General features: G+C 40.7%; 2 protein-coding genes across 3 annotated transcripts in view; one reads left to right on the top strand and one right to left on the bottom strand.

Annotated features, from left to right (window-relative positions):
• LOC115003692 (poly(A) polymerase type 3-like) overlaps window positions 1-17,799 on the top strand; it is a 981,812-nt gene that overhangs the window by 267,435 nt on the left and 696,578 nt on the right. The window lies entirely within an intron of this gene.
• Window positions 9,312-17,562, bottom strand: snw1 (SNW domain containing 1). Of its 2 annotated transcripts, none has more exons than XM_029425581.1 (14): window positions 17,467-17,562; window positions 16,816-16,969; window positions 16,443-16,604; window positions 16,153-16,248; window positions 15,743-15,849; window positions 15,036-15,140; window positions 14,140-14,209; window positions 13,948-14,013; window positions 13,593-13,709; window positions 13,352-13,493; window positions 12,715-12,820; window positions 11,760-11,877; window positions 11,181-11,344; window positions 9,312-10,185 (listed from the first exon to the last, which is right to left on the bottom strand). In XM_029425581.1, exons 1-14 carry the CDS (start codon window positions 17,478-17,480, stop codon window positions 9,993-9,995), a joined length of 1,614 nt encoding a protein of 537 aa, XP_029281441.1. In that variant the 5' UTR covers window positions 17,481-17,562; the 3' UTR covers window positions 9,312-9,992. The 2 variants fall into 2 exon arrangements, with proteins under 2 accessions (XP_029281441.1, XP_029281442.1); XM_029425582.1 differs by having other exon boundaries at window positions 9,993-10,185; window positions 12,715-12,817.

Genomic DNA, 17,799 nt, shown 5'->3' on the forward strand with positions numbered 1-17,799 from the left:
AAAATCATAATATTGAAAAATAAAAATCTGTACGATAATGTTTGTGGCATGTGTGAGAGTTCTTATCCTAGTTCTCCCTCTTTGCTAGGCCTCACCCTCTCTTCAGCGTGAGCCCATGGAAATAACCCCTAATAACCTTTGCTTAGGCGTCAGTTAAAATCCATTTACCAGTGACGCTACTTCTCACCTGGGCTGGGAAGATGCAAAAACAAAGGCTGTCAAATCGGTTCCCACAGGAAAAAAGGAGTGGAAAGATGTCAAAGATGCACTGATAGTGACCAGTCTTCACCCATGTAGGTGGTAAAAAGTATACTTGGCAGTTTAGGAAAGTCTCTCACCTCTTTATATTATAAAGTATTTTAAAGGATTTAGCAGCGATATTACAAGGAAAAGATCAGTGCCTCACACTGCAGTAGTTGGGGAGGTTTAAAGGCTTCCCAATCAAAATACAGAAAAATAATACGGTTTATTTGACATCTATATGAAAGGAAACTCCTTTGCTATCAGTTCGAATAGATTTGACACTTTATCACTTCCTGTAGATGAGTATTTCATACATTTATTGGCGAAGAGGAAACACAAAACAGTTGAGTGTCCAGGGTTCGATTGGTGGCGTGCTTTGATTGGTGTTCAGCTGTAACTGACCAATGGACGATCGTGTTCAGTTGTAACTGACCAATGAGCGACGCGCAACGGCCAATTGTAACTGACCAATGAGCGACGAGAGGAGGTTATATAATCCGCCGGTTTGAGGCCGTTCATCATTCAACAGGAAGAGATGAGAGAGGAAGGCAGCAACAGCTAGCAATAGCGCTAACAGCTAGCAGCAGCGCTAACAGCTAGCAGCAGCGCTAACAACTGGCAGCAGCGCTAACAACTAGCAACGGCGCTAACAGCTAGCAGCAGCGCTAACATCTAACAGCAGCGCTAACAGCTAACAGCTCACAGCTAACAGCTAACTCAAAGCAGGTAGCACAAAGCACCAAGCACCAGGGCGGCCAGACACCACACACCAGGGCAGGCCAAATTAGTCTTGGCGACCACAATTGCCCGATCGCAGGCGGCCAATAAAACCCCAGGGGGCCTAATAAGTCGGTGCGAGCCGAGTCAAATAAGCCAAGGCGGCTCTATACATGGGAGGTTATGGGGAGGGGCGAATATATATATGTGTATATATATATATATACACATATAGACAACACAGACATGTTTATAAGATGTATGTATTATAATTGCATATATACATTTTATGTATATATATATATATATATATACACATATAGACAACACAGACATGTTTATAAGATGTATGTATTATAATTGCATATATACATTTTATGTATATATATATATATATATATATATATATATATATATATATATATATATGTAGTGTGGGAGTCCCTAGCATCAGCAAGGGACTTGTTGTAAACATAGGTTGCAGACTTTGCCTGGCTCAAGGCTAGCTGAAGGCTACATTATTTTTGGCGCAAAGCCTCGACATCCTTCCCTCAGCTTTGGTCACTTGGTCTGCCTCTGAAACAGTTCTTGTCATTGACAGTATATGGTTTGTGCCTCTTGACGTGCTTGTGCTTGGATGATCTTTCATGCTGGCGAACATGCTTACCTTTTACTTTATGGTGTACTACAGGGCGAAGGGCTACACTTATAGATATGTCAGGTACATGAGGAGGATTAGAATCACCTTTATTGGCTTGTTTGCGAACACGTACAATCACTCCATTATTTTTGCATTGCTCTCAGTCTACTTACACAGAAAGAGATATAACAGTGAGGAACAGTGAGGAACAGTGAGGAACAGGGACTAACAGAGCGGTGGAGACCTCTGGTGTGAGAGAATGCAACAACAATAGGAGATCCCTGCAGTCACAGCCAGGATTTTGCTGTGGAACTCCAGGTTGTATTTCCTGTTCGATAAATATGGTCTGGTGAAACGTGTCAGCACGGTCAATGTTTGCATGTGAGGCAGCATTACAATGCCCCTCCCTCCCCCCACTATTTGCATGTATTTGTGTGCGGGGTGATGTATTTTTCATGCAGAGATCTTTTAAGAAGAAACATCAACACCACAGTTTCATAAACCTACTCCAACTTTCAACCGCCTAGATGGCACTGTTGGGCCACACAGAGGTTGAGCCCCGACAGATCTACAATCAGAGGTTATGCTGGTGCCGTGGGTTATAGTTCACTGTAAGGTGGCATTGGTGCGCATCTAAGGTGTGACATCCATGACTAAGACAATGAGGATAACATCTGATGATTTGATTCACTAATCAATCGTTCGAGCCTTTCCCCCTTTCTTTCCTCTCAAGGTTGTAACCTTGAATGTTGGAATAATGAAACGTTAGTCCGTCCAGCTCTTGCCAATGTGCACAAAGGCAGTTAAGCTCCCATCCATTCCAAACCTGATAAAGGTGATAAGGATCCAGCTTTAATAGGATCAGAGGCAGGGTTAAAAGGAAAGAGGATCTGCTCTCATTGATACAGACGCTGTGAGGAGCTTTAAGATAAAAGATTGGAATTCATTCTGATGAGATTGTGGAATTCAGACTGACTTAAAATGTATAAGCAACTTATATGTTCTTGAATTTTTTTTTGGTCACAACTGAGCAATATGCAGTAACAATGCAACATCTGGCATGTAAGAAACAAGAGCAACAATCTCAAAGGCATTACACCAAAAATCTAAAAGGCTTTGTAAATCCTGAATCAAGTGACAGGGAATTAAATATAACATTATATTATATAACAACATCATAACATGACATTATTACCCTTGTTTTACAACTGCTACTGTACATATCACATGACCTGGCTGGATTAACAACTGGGCAAATAGGCAACTGTCACAAACAACAACTCCAAGGGTATTTGGTGAAACGCAAATTGATTTGGAAGAAGCAAAATTTAAGCATAATAAATTGCATAATTTATGGGGGTCCTTGAGCCAATATCTGATCTATTTGACGGCATACCAGGGTCATTGTAGGTAAAAAAATAAAAATAATAATAATAATAATAAGTAAGACGCCGGGGGAAGTGGGGTAGTATTCCAAGAAAAAGATCAGAATTTCCAAGATTAAAGTGATAAAACGAGAAAAAAACCAGAAATTTACAACAAAAATAAAATAAAATGTTTTTGTCAAGGAACCACATTGCTCCACTTTGGAAGGTTTGATCAACCACTTCATACATTGCCACAGGCACACGTTAGAGAGGAGGTGTAAGAGTATGGAGCATGGCATAATCCTTCATCTATATACTGCTTTGTAGTTCCTGATGCACAAAAGCTATCAACTCATCCAAATCACTTTGTTCTTTTCTTCTGAAAAGGCTTAATTTATTCCAATGTCTCTTCAAAATCCGATTGCAAAGTAAAATTTGATTCGGTCATCCACTGCAGGTAGAATACATGGCAACAGGCGGGCGGTGTCTGTGGTGTGATGAGGTTGATCCAACCTTGCAAAGTGAAGCCAGGTGGTTCTTTGGAAAAAACACTCCCCTAAAAACTCTGGTAAATTTGTGACTTTATTCTCACAGAATATTCAAGCCGTAACGTATCACTTGTCTATGTACCAATCTTAGACAATATCCATGTCTTTTTTCTGTTAAATGTACCACTTTAAAGTTGGAAATTCAGTTTTTCTCAGAATATTCCTTTCCCCAGCATTATTTATGTATTGTTGTACCTATAATGGCTCTAATATTCATCGTAGATCTAAAAGTTTGGCTTGTGCATGTATTTGGTCACAATTGTACTGCCGATGAATGAAAAGCTGGTTGACTTCCACTTCCCGAGTGGAGGACATTCACTGCTTAAAGTCATTATGGCAAACAGAGTTAGCAAACAAATGCTTTTATCCAGCTGAAACAAAACAACTGCAGCATTCATCAAGACCTATGATTATGGTCACCTGATGAAGTCCTTTCTTCACTTTCTTTTCAGCCTTGGAAGGAAAGCAGCTTGAAGCTTGAATCTTAGGCTGAGTAAAGAAACATTTCATTTCAGTTCCACTTCAATGCTGATAGCAAACTGTTTCCCAGGGCCCCTATAGAAACTTAATCCACACCTGCACATGACCTTACATTTACTGGAATATACTGCAACTGCAACTATTCACATTTATATTGATTCCTCAATTGATATGAGGATCTATAATTAACTATATTGACGTATGTAATGCACCAACACAATATTCCTATTGAGAAAAACATCATAATTACTGATTCTACATAGACAAGGTTACATGTCACTGCTGATGTTCTCACAGTATCATTCAAATGACAGACAATTTGCTATTCACTGAAGATGTATTCCCGCTCTCTGTTGCAATTTCCCTTCTTTGATGTCATCTAATGAAATCATCAGGAGAATCAATCTTTCCTCCTATTCCCCCGGCAGCCTATTAAGACCCAATGCTGCCTGCCAGAGAGGAAGTCTAGGCAAGCAGCCATTCTTCATACTTCAGTGGAGTCTCAATGTGGGAGATAACAAATGATGAAATCACAATAGTACAAAAGTAACCATATAAATGAATACGAACGTACTTATTGCTAGGAATTATCCCTCATGCACAAAAACAACAAGTGCAAGTCACATCCCAATCAATGAGCCATTGTAGTGCTGACTGATAATTCCTGCAATCAATGTTTCTAACAATCATAAGTGTCAATAACTGCTTTTAATATTGCAAATAGCAAGTTAAAGGGGCCATGGACAAATTGATAAATGGGCCTAGCAGGCACACACCCAGGGGCCCAAAGAGACACGTTCCAACCAGGAAGAGACGCAAAATGACCAATAGGAGACATACAACGACTACAAAGAGACGCAAAGCAACTGCAAAGCGACTCAAAATGACCACCAAGATACACAGAACCTCAGAGATGTGTAACGACTACTAAGTGAAACAAAAACATCTAGTTCACGTCACAGCAAATCCCAGAGCAGTCCATGTGACTCCCACCACGCTTGTGCCATGCCGCCGGTGTGTGGCCCAGTAGGCTGCTTTCTGACTGACACAACCATTAGAGATTGTTACGCCTGTCTAAGTTTCCCCACCATAATAGATTATCCGTAGAGGGAGCTACTGACAAGAGGACGGATTCTGCTCTCCAGGATTCAGGTGAGGCAAACAGGACGGACAGATTGACAGGCACACCATTTTCCAGTGAGCAGCAGACTCTGTCCGACTGGAGACTGCTCGTGGAACAATGAGTGAAATCCGGCCCAAATATGTACAAATGAGGAACTAATGATAAGAAAGTGAGTGACAGGAGAGACAGGTTGCTCAGGTGTGTGCTGCTAATGGTGAATGTCACTTTGACAGATTCAATGTGCAATCTCTGTGGCTTGGTACACAGTATGCACACTATACATTCACAATATGAATTAGACTGACAGTGCATAAATAACTACATTGTTAAGTTACTACTAGGCCCGGAGGAAATCTGCTCATTGTAATATGCAAGGAATGTTTTAAGTGGAATCCTACACAGCTGGAACGTAATGTCCGCACTTTTCAGCATATAAATCCTTTATATATTACATGTTAAAGCTTTGAAGAGAGTGCAGATGGATATAGGTAGAGTAAAGTGGGGGAATTTTGTTTTGCCATCACTGCAACTGGAAAAAGGGTTCATAAGTGTGGACCTCTAAAACCAATGCTCCGTAGTGCTGAGGGGAAGCTGCAGAGTCGGGGGATTCTTTGCGGGTCCGTCACCGCTTCCACATTACATGTAGTCGTTTGATCTATTGTCGGATCGTTGTTTACTGTTAAGAGAAATAGGCCACACCTCAATTAATGATGTCACAACAGAAAAACGTTGCTTCTGACACATTCTACACTGAATATACCTGCTCATTGTCTTATCGCTAAGTTTATAGACATTTATAGACATTTATATTTCTTGTACCTTTTGTAAATATAGATATAGAAACATTTTATCACCTATTTATTTGATTGTGAAATATCCAACACATTTTGGACTAACCTTTTAGAAGCTACGTCTGTGTACTCTTTTAACCTTGAAGATATTTGTTGCTATGATAATCCAGATGATGGCGCTCTTGTATATCTGGTTAATTTAATTATTCTATATGCAATTTATTAGATTCACAAACAAGAAATTCTCAAAATGTTCACCTAAGTTTTCACCTTGTGTTGTAGAATTCTCTACTTAAATAAATCGGTTTATTAAAAGTAATAAGCTTTTGGAATATTTTGGAACTTTCCCCCCTGAAACCTCTGAATGTGTATATATGTAGTCCTGTTTCTATTATGCAAGTGACTTTTAATATTCTCATTTTATGTTTGTATTACTTATATCTGTTCTGTATGTGCTGCTATTGTTTATCTGAATTTTTGTAGATTATCCTTTTGCCAAAAACAATGAAGGAGTATGGAAACACCTGTAGGGAAATCACTATTTGTGCTTAGCTGTGCGATACATTAACATGTTGCCCTTGTGATTCAGTCTTTTTTATTCCCGTAAATGATTCATCTGTGTACGTGGAAGAAGAATTAATTTACCTTTACTCGTCTCTGGCAGAGAGGAGATAGAACCATTGTTTTCCATTGTGTGGGTGTGTTTCTTCAACAAAACAAAAAGGCTGCCTCTGTTTCAGCAGCTGCATTCAATAATGGAAGAAAAGAGCAAATCTCAGGGAGGGAGATACGATCTCTCTCTGGCCACCATCTTCGACAGGTCAGCAGCAGCAGCAGTGGGGACATTTATCACCAGACTTATTGCTTTGTTGCCACTGAGGGGAGGAAGGCGGGAGGAATATCACAAATGGCATCACAAAACAAACAAAGTGATCCTAGTCAAGTCCGAGGAGTGGAAAGATGCGCTGCAACAACTCAATATTGTTTATTATTTCTGGGTTTGTTACCTTGTGGAGCAAAGATAAGAAGCCATCCATCATGGCCTCAGTCTGCGACCTGAGGATTCCATTATGGCCCAACACAATATGCCCAACGTTTACAACCAACAGCACACAAAAGCAATGCCAAGGAACCAATTTCCTCTTACCTCCATGAATAAGAATCTCATTCATCTTCCTCTGTGCACATTCATAAAGGCAGGCAGGAGCTGAGTGAGGAGCCATTATCAAGCTGTCCTTAACACTAACAATGGACCGAGCACACACGCAGGCTGAGGGGATCTTTTGTGCTGCTTTGAGATATAACCGAGCTGGATTGAAACAATTAATTGTTTTGACTTTTGTATTTAAAAACAAATGTTATCTCTTGAAAGGACTTAATTCATGTTCATAAATGTGCATCCAAACACACACAAGTCATTATATTCCCTTCATGAGTCAGCGACACTAAGCTGGTACATGTCAGATGGATTTCTTCACACTGACACTCACACAGGGCTTCACAATAAACCCCCGCTGTCCTTAAATCACCTCACACTGGTGGCAGCACAGTGACTTTGCTTCTATTCGCTCATTCAACATTTATTTATGCACAGGGGTTGGACACACAGATCAAAAGATATACGTCCAGGGGGAATCAGAACAGTAGGAAGACATCAGGGTAGGAATGAAAAATAGATATGCTTCCTGACATGTTAATGTTAAATGACATCAGAGCCCTTCTGCACCTCAGAATCATGCCTTCTGTGGTGTGGAGCATGTTTTCTCTCCCGCTGGTAGGAAATCAGATGGCTTTTCAGCTCCTCTCCACATGATTATAGGTCAAAGTTAAATCACATCGGAGCCAATTTTCTGTAATTGAGAGAGGGTTTAATGTGTTTTAGACTGGTTCCTGAGGTGGGAGGCAGAGGGAAGCTGGAAGCTGCACAGCGCTCTTCCTCTCAACCAACAGGCGGTGCGGGCTGTCGGCTCTGATCACAAACAGCGAGGGAAATTCATTTAAAGTTATAAAAATTGGAATAAGCCTGACACAATATTGGATTATCGTCGCCAAAATAATTCCCGATAATATTATTGCAACATCTAAGAAATAAAGAAAGAAATAAGACCAGTAAACATTTTGTTTATTCAGCGTCTCGTCTTTAAAAAGATTTTTATTACAAAATAGTGGAGGGAGAGTCAGTAACCATAACTACAAAACCGTATAATATATATATATATTTTAAATATCAGTTATGGTCAATATCCCTATATAAACACCCCTAATCTCATTTTGACCATATTAAACCATTTATTCAGCTAAAGCCATTAAATGGGTTTCATAAGTCTCTACAGTAGGTGGAGTAGACATTTTGAGGAGGAAACATCTTTGCGTTGAATCATATAAAGTATAGTACTAGATTGTTTGTTCTGTTGCATTTCTGACAGTAGCAGCTCAAAGGGAGTTTCGATAAACGTGTCATTTCAATTTACATATCGTCACCACTAGTAACCACAGGTGTGGCCAAATCAGTCAGACCTTAAATGTGGAGGATTACAGCTTTAAAAGTAAACAATAGACAAAAGATCACCGTCTCAAAGTAAGTCATTGTTGAAAAATCATTATTTCATGGCCTCTGCTCAGATAAAATGTTTAGTTGGATATACACTTAGGAGTGCGGTGTCACTACACTTCAACTAATCCCATTGAAAATGTTCCACGTTCTTTTTGGCTCTCCCAATATAAATCAATTTCATTTGGCTTGGACGCTTGGTCACTGTTGTTTCTCAGATCTAAGGCTATATTTTTTTTTCTGATGCTGGTACAAGGCCAGCAATAAAACATACCATGCAAGTCCAGAACACTGCACTAATACAGGAAGCCATAACTACAAACACTGCCCATCGAAGAAAACATAAATCACATGCATACAACTACTGTCTGAGTCCTGTTCAGGCATGAGTGAAAGTTGGCGCTGTGCAGAGATTTGTGAGTCTGCTGGGCTGTGTAATGCCACGTTGATTACTTTCCAAAGCCAGGGAAAATAAAACTGTCAGACTGCATGAATCATAATTAATTGTAATTAATGGAACCAGTTTTATTCTAATCATCACATAAATTGCAGAGCCCATTTCTGGTAAAAATGTCACTACTCACACTTTGTAATAGATGGCTTCTCTAAATACATTTTGGGCAGTTAATCATCCATGTAAATGGTATGCATTACTCGGGAAGTGATTAAAATAATGGAAATCTACTACGAGAAAACTAAAATAATTACACAACTAATGGACTTCCCACCATGTTGTAAAAGTTTAGATTAAGCAGCTCTGAACTGGACTGAAAAAGCTGACAGGGAGAAAACAGACTCATTTCCAAATTGTAAATACCGTACACAATTGTATACTCAATAAGAAACGCATATAGAAGGATACATATAACACACTATATGAAATTTATTCCATTGGTAGTAATGTACAAGAATTATAAAGCTGGTCTGCGTCACATCTTACAGATAAGTTTATACTGCTGTATATCCGCCATCAAAAACGAGCTTTAACTGTGCTCACAAGTACAACGGGGGTTTAAATAAAACAGTTGACAAAAACTCAAACAAAAAAAAAAAAGAGGGGGGGGGGAATGTGGGAGACAAATAGGAAAAAGGTAAATATGAACAGGTCCCGCTGAGTTTCTGTTGGGTGTACTCTGTATGCATGTATTTAAAAAACAAAAACTAAAAACTAAGATCTACACGTTTCCAGGGCCAAAATATCACCGTCCACATCTGAAATGACTTTGCTGCACTGTACAGACAGAGGCTGATCTCACACATACAACAGTTTAGCTCCACTCGAGCTATACATGTACTGCTGTCATATTAAGCATGACACCGAATGCGTAGCATATTCTGAATAGACCCGAGTAAACAACAAATGTGGGGGGGGGGGAGGAGAAAAAAACAAATCTTTCACCTTCTCTCTCACTGAAAGAAAATAAAAATGTGACCAATCATTCCTGATAGACTCGAGTATATTAAAACACCTCTGAACCGTCGGACTACCTCCCCAGCACGGACTCCAACATGGACGCTGAGCCCGGCCGCTCTCACTCCTTCCTGCGTTTCTTGTCGTGGTAGTCGTCCTTTGAGCGGCTGCTGTTGGACGGCCTCTTGGAGCCGCCGTGCTGCTTGGCCTCCTCCAAGAACTTGTCCAGACCGAAGGGATCCTCCTCAAACTGCACTGGCCCCTCCCGCCTCTGCCCGTGGTCGGCACCCGAGAACTCTTTGTCTGGAACAAACCTGTTTGGGGAAAGGAGAAGAAGAAAAGATCATTACAGTGAGCAGCAAATTCATAGTTTCTCTTACAGAGTTCTCAGTTTTGTTTTTGTTGCTTGTTTTTTGCCCTTCAGTTATGGAGGACAAAGTGTTGAAACTACAAGCTAACTGTTAGCAGGTTGCCTCCGTCAGTTTGCCCATGTGAAGATATACAGGACTGGGTCCAAACGCTCACATTATTCCACAGAACATATGTTTGCACGTCTCTGGGAATTTGCTTAAAACAGATTTTCGATGTTTTGCATAGTAGTGCAACTCCCTGCAGCCAGCCAAGCATTCCTAGAGGACAATGACAAGCTGGTGACTAAACATATGGGACAGGCTATGCTCGGCTAGTTGAGTGTGGCGCTGCTGCCCCCAAGGACGAGGGCTCCTGCTGGGACATCATGTGCGTCGTGATTCAAGATTTTATAGTTATTTTTTTTCTAACTACAATTGAGATGGTTCAAACTTCAGCAGTCCCGTTAGTAGCCTGATACATATAACAGTCCTTCAAACCAGCAATGGCAAAGAAGAAGAACTAATTCTTTCACAGGGATATTTAGCCATATTGCAGGAAAAGACATTACGACTCAAGTTTTTGAAATAAATCAGCCGCTGCATTTTTCTCATGTCCAATTGACATCTGAAAGCATCGTTCTGAAGGTTATTTGTATTTTATAGAAGTTTTCTTATTATTTACTCTTATTTTTAAACTTCTCCTACTGCGTTTATGTTTGCACCATTACACCCCAAAGCAAATTCCTTGTATGTAAAAACCTGCTTGGCAATAAACCAAATTCAGATTTTTTTTATGGCTCTCTGAAAAAGTAAGTACTTCATTATCTGGATTGAAATAAAGTAAAAACGTGAACAGGGATGCATAATAATTAGTTCATATTATATAAAATATATAAACAGCCAAACACATGTATAATATGTTATTGAGCATGGAGTAAAAACAAAGTGATCTAAAGTACCTGTTGTTGTTCATGAGTGTGTCGAAGTCATCTGTGTAGGTGTCCTTGTCTATATTCTTGCTGGGCCGGTAGATGTTTGAAGCCATATCTCTGCTGCCGCGGAACGGCTGGTCGTACACGTTGTACGACTCATCCTCCCCACCGGCAAAACCACTGTCCATACCCTGGAGGAGAGCGGGAGAGAAGAGTTACTTTGAGAAAAAGATGCAAGTGCACAACAAGCTAATAGCTGAACCTTTTGAGGGGATTTCTTAACAGTCTTTTGCTTCCAGTTGTAGCTGGGCATAGATAATGATGCAATTCTTCCTTGTATTTGGGTATCAAATTACTTAGTGTAATATTATAATGAGACAGTCATCTATCGAGTTTGTTCTGCAACTGAGGCTTTCAATCCCAGCGAAACAGAAACCCCTAGTGACTGTTCCAACCCCTGGAGGTGAAACTCAACTTCCTTCTACGCAGTCTGGAACAGATGTTTCAGGGATCTTAAAGTCTCATGTTGCAGAGCTGAGTATTAAGTCTTGCACATGTTGATGTTTTTGTCATCCTTGAAGGAAAGGAGGTGTGATCTATTCTAACCTTGCTCTGGTTGAAGAGCCGCTGGTCGTACTGGGCTTCACTGGCAGATCGAGGGTTGGGCACGCCCAGAGCGATGAGCTCGCTGATGTCCCTGTCCTGGTCTCTCTGCAGCTTCGACCTGGGACAGAAAACAATGTCGGACATTTAGCAAAGATTCCTGGCAGAAACTAATGACACAAACACACGGCAAGGACTTGACACTTGTTAGAACTTAATTCCATTAATATTATAATTACAATATTTATAGTGCTGTAGCATTAAACCCCAGAACCGTAATTTCACAGTGTTACATGAATAAGATGTTGGCTGAAATGTGTATGCATGCCTAACTTCTAAAATTATATTTGTAAAAAGAATTAGGATTTTGCCATTACAGCATTAATCTCTGATGAAATATAAATCAGTCATTAAAAAGTTCTTGATGACTTTAACATTTTGAGTGTCCTTCAGCAAACAGCATCTCAAAGTTAAGTCAAAGGTAATTTTAAGATAACAAGGTTTCTGCTTTCTGACAGCTGGAATTGTGATTGTAATGAGCTCCTCTGAATCGTACTTCCTCCACTCCTCCAGGGACCCACAATTCCATAAATTGACAACCTGACAGTGAGAGCACACACACACACACACACACACACACACACACACACACACACACACACACACACACACACACACACACACACACACACACACACACACACACACACACACACACACACACACACACACACACACACACACACACACACACACACACACAGTGTGTGAGTCCTTGCAGACACGCAGACTGCCTGAGTACTGTGTTGGATCTTGCTGCGTTTGTTCAGTATAACTACTGGCCCCATGAATGATTCAGCAGTGAGCGCTGCAAATGCGTGGCTGTGTGTGTTTACGGAGAGGGGTGGGGTGGGTGAGTGAGTTCACATGCGGTGTGTTTAAAGTGCGTGTCCAGCACCTCTTATCAGGAGCAGCCCTGGAAATGTTCCTGTCGTGCTGTCTCTCTTTCCTTCTGTCATGGCGGATCTCGTCACGCTCCCTGACCTCGCTGTCCTCGCCACCTGCTGCGTGAGACGGAGGGAAGATGGACGGATGGAATGAGGGAGAAGGGGGTGCATAGAAACATATACAAAAGAGGAATAAAACCACGCGAGGAGGAGGAGGAGTGGGAGACAGATGATGTGAAAAGGTGAAAAGAAAGAGAGGGGGAGAAGTGAGAAGACAGTCAGTGGTCCGTTAACTTGCAAGACAAAAACACAGCGGACAGATTTTGGAATTTATAACAAAATTGGAAATGCAGACTTTGCATTCTGAGTCGATGGGATGTGTCCAAACAGTCAACAAGTATGTACAACAGTACATGCTACACAGACTTCTCTTCTCAAAATACATGTGAATTATCAGCAGGGAAGCAGAAACATAATTTCACAGTTTACTGGTCCTGTTGACACCAGCAGCGTGTAAACTGTTGTCATCACTTATGCGACTCGTGTTCCAGATATAGAAACTGGCAACAGCACTGACAACAGTCTGCTCCACTCACTCAGACAACCACACACACATGCTTTTTTATTGTCCACATCTTTAGGACTCACCTTTGTCCCCGTGACTTTTGATCCCTGCCCTGCGGTCTCTGGCCATTTGGGCCAGTTCCCTCAGTTTCTCCTCCTTTTTCTCCTTCTCCTTCTGGGCCATCTTCTTCTCTACCTGGGCTCTCATCTCCACTGCCTCTCTGGCCTATGAAACAATGTCATATTATTTTGGGTAAAATGGTAATTATTTTAGGCAATGCAACTATTCTGAACCACATATTGATCAGGGACAATGGTGAGGTACCTTTCTATCAGCGATGTAGAGCGCCTCGGCCAGCTTAGCAAAGTTTTCATTGATATGAACTGTTTGCAGCCCCCGGCCATCAGCAGCCAGACGTTTGTCAAGAGGAATGGTGTAGCCCTGAAAGATATTAAGCATACAGAGAAAGAATTGAGGAGAGAAGAGGAGAAAAAAAAAGGCAACTGGAATAACCATGATAAGATCTGGAGTCCTACAAATCTAATATTCATGCAATGTATCAAACGTTAAACAAAAAATATGCCTGGAAAACAAAAACCATGCCTGCATGACCTACTCACAATGGGTTTGACTTCTGGAAATACAAAAAAGTGCAAGTGTAATCCTGGCGTCTCATTACCTTAGCGTTTTTCCAGTTGGAGATGCATGGAGGAATCTTCCACTCCTGCTGCTCCTTGACTGTCATCTACAACAAAGGGAGAGAACGCGTCAAACATACAGGAACATCTTTTGGATGCAATGCAAGCCATTTTTCAATATAGCACAAAAATACTGAACAGCACAATGTTTCTAACATTTCAGACAACTGTACCTTTCTGCTTGGGGAATGCATGACAGGGGCAGGAGGAGATGGAGGTCCTCGAGGAATCTTCTTGTTGATCCTAGCACATACAATTATACCATTCAGTTTCATCCTCCATGTTACTGCCAAGTTTCATCTGACATTTTAAAATCAATAACAACTTCTTTACAACTTTACATCAATACATCTGTTGAAAGTCTATCAGACTTCTTAGTCACTTATATTTTATTTCAGCTATTACTTGATGCTTGATTCTGATGGTTAAGTTAATTAGAAATTGCAAATTCACACAGAACAGAAGCACATCAAGTAGAAATGGAATACAGACGTTTTTTAATTGATACGGCTGATCAAGAATGTCAAAAACGGCTGGATATGCTAATGTTAATCGGATACAGTAACAATACATGGATGCTGGATAACCAACTGAACTCACTTCCCTTGAGTCAACAAGCACGAGTGGATAGCTCTCTGCCATTGCAACTCAAATTAAGTATGTTTTTACCATACTAACTTATAGCACCACTAACGTTACCACCTGCAAAATAACTACAGATTAAATCCATGCTCTACTTTATAACCGCGGTGGTTATGTCAAAGCAAACTACTAATATCTTTCATACTACATCCGCTGAGTGTTTTCCACCGGTGTTCGTATAAGGGAGTGTTTCCCCCCGTGAACCAGACTGTATTACATCAGTGTTTTTGAGTAGCTGCGACTTGAGCATGTGACTGCAAATATGTCACGGCGGGTGTATTACTCAGGACCCAAAGAAGTGAAGAGTCGAGTGTGAAGTTTTTTGCATGAATGGTTCTCCAGAAAGCTGCAAGCAGCAATACCACGGGCCAAGCATTCAGCCCGTTCCAAACAGTAGCTTCATCTTTTTTATAACATGTTCACTTACTTGAAACGTGGAGGTTCCATCGGATCTTTCTGCATTTCCACCATGCGGATCACCCTCTGTTTGGCCCCCGAGTTAAAAGCCACTCCCTGCTGGGACGGGGTGTATCTTTAGGGGAGACAAAGAGGAAGAAATGTGTCACAAAACATAAAACTTTTACCTTCACCCACATGAAGTCAACTATTTCAATGTATTCTTGCCGTCAGTGAGCGCATTCAATTTTTCATCTTCATTTAATCTGATCATTCATAAACACGGATATTCATGATCATTATATGACAACGACATGGCCACCTGAAATTAAGTGATCAGCGAGAGAGCTGTGAAAATGGTCGGCAAACGCTGATTGGTTTTAATGTGCGTGTCATAACAACGGCTTGTATATTTACAGCCAGAGGTCTTCCCTGTTTACCTTTTCTAATGAGGAATACAGACTACCTGCCGAACGCAGAAAGTACGTGCCAGTTCGCCGTTTTTGCGGTGTGTCCAAATGCAACTTTTTGGCCAAGACGCAGGCAACATGAGCAGACGCAACAGTCTTCTCTGTCGCCACTAGTTTGGTGTGTCTGGGCCTTTATCACTACCTTCAATCCCACACAATGTCAAAGTCACACTATATGAAAGCATAGAAGTTGTAAAACAATCCTACTCTCCCTATTGACTGTCTGTGTTCTAAGATGATGATGAAATAGTTAAATTCTAATACATACCTGATGTACTGTGCAGGAGCTTGTTTGTCCGCAGCTCTTACAGGCATGGCAGCAGCAATTTTTTGAGACACCTGCTTGTCCAGGGCACTGCGGGTCTTCTCCGTCAGCTACAAAGGACACATGAAAACCACCACATTTAGACGTAGACTCATTAATAGATTTACAACATTCTTACTCTGTAAAAGAACGGAATACAAAGTTGTCAAAACTCTATTTATCTATAGAACAGTAACATCAGCTATATTTTTGCAGTGACCAGTGGATACAATTAACACAAACTGCTCTCCTTGGGTAAATGGTGTAAAGAATGTTATATGATCTTTAAGTAGTCCCAAGAACAATGTGATCTGATGACAACCTGCCTGTAACGCAGTTTTTTTTTCATACATACACATTGCAACTAAACTTACCTCTTTTACAGCCTCCTCATCAGGCTTCTGTAGTTCTGGAGTATCATCATTCAGAACTTCCTTTGGAAGAAGGTCTGTGTACTTACTGAAGATCACCTGCAACAATGAAAGACGAGAAATGCTTAAAAATAACTAACAAATGAAGCAAACTAGGACAAACTAGAATCAAAGTATGCGTGCTATTAACCTAACCTACCATCTTTAGAAAGAATTAGACCAGACTTCTAATTTAATCTACGCTTGATATTTCTCAAGTTGTGCATGGATACATTTTTCATTGGCCTGTATACCTTATCCTTGCCCTGTCCTTGTCTGGCGATGGCGTCATATTTGATCTTTCCTTCTGCATCCACCTGCACTGCCAGTGCATTGGATGTCTTCTTCTTCCTACCCATCTCCATTGGAAACTGGGCCACATGGATCTCTGGGAAAGATCCTCCATCGCCAAAGTCCTACAGAAACAAAAGAATTACAGCAAAACTTAGAAGATGGATGATTAGTGATAAACACCTCTATGGCAGATACTCCTTTATATGTAGTATGTCACACAGGTGTTGGGCATCAGACAATAAATACCCCCAACCACGACACTAATCAGAAATGTCATCAGTTGTATCATGTTTGAGATAACCATGTATCTAATGAGTATACAAACAAATATACCTCAAGTGATCGAGGCACCCAGCCTTTTCTGTTTCCATAAGGAGCGGGCTCTCTGCGGGACGAAACCACAGCGTTGGAGTAAGACTTCTGGGCCCGAAGCTTCTCCTCTGCCTCCAGCTGGTCCTGAGACAGCTGGGTTGGCGCCGGTAAAAAGCTGAACACAAAATAATACATGTTAACGTCTCACTGTTTGTACAGTAGCTCAGGTGAAGTAACGTTAAGCCCTAGCTAGCGTTAGCCAACAGTAGCACAGAGTACCGTTACCTTTAGTAAGTGTTAAAACTGCTAGCCAGGTAGACAACAGTCGGATTACGCTACATACATAACACGTTAAATCTCCACGAACTAAACTGAAGCATGTAGTTAGCACGCCAACAGTAAACAGTTGATAAACGTGGTGTTGTTGACCACGGATGCGTGCTGCTAAGCTAGCTAGCTGATGCCAAATGTTTAGCTTACGACATACCACTTCAGCTAGCTAGCATTAGCTTCGATAATAAACAAGAAACGATAGCGGGCAGAGCAACAACATCAATGTGAAATATTGAAATCAATCTATACATCGGACAATATAAAGTGGAAACGACAATATTATATTATATATATAATTTCGTGAAACAAAAACTCATAAGGCCTGGTCGCGGTACTCACCTCGCCAGAGACATGTTCCCCTTTCTTCCTGAGCAGTGAACTGGGCATGCGCGGTGCTAGGATAGAAACGAAGAGAAAACATTGCGCTCTGCTTCCTTCTATTAGTTTAAATGTTTTAAATATAAAAAATGTGTTTAAATTTAACGTTTACATTTTAAAAAATGTAATACTCAACAATATGAAGAGTATCAATGTAACATCAAAAATAATGCTAATAAAGCTTAGTGAGAGAGAATAGAAGAGATCTTAACAACAGTATGGTATATACACACACGTATATGTATGTATGTATATATATATATATATATATATACACACACACATATACATATA

Source organism: Cottoperca gobio, chromosome 24 (assembly GCF_900634415.1).
Source record: "Cottoperca gobio chromosome 24, fCotGob3.1, whole genome shotgun sequence".
Taxonomy (NCBI): Eukaryota; Metazoa; Chordata; class Actinopteri; order Perciformes; family Bovichtidae; genus Cottoperca; species Cottoperca gobio.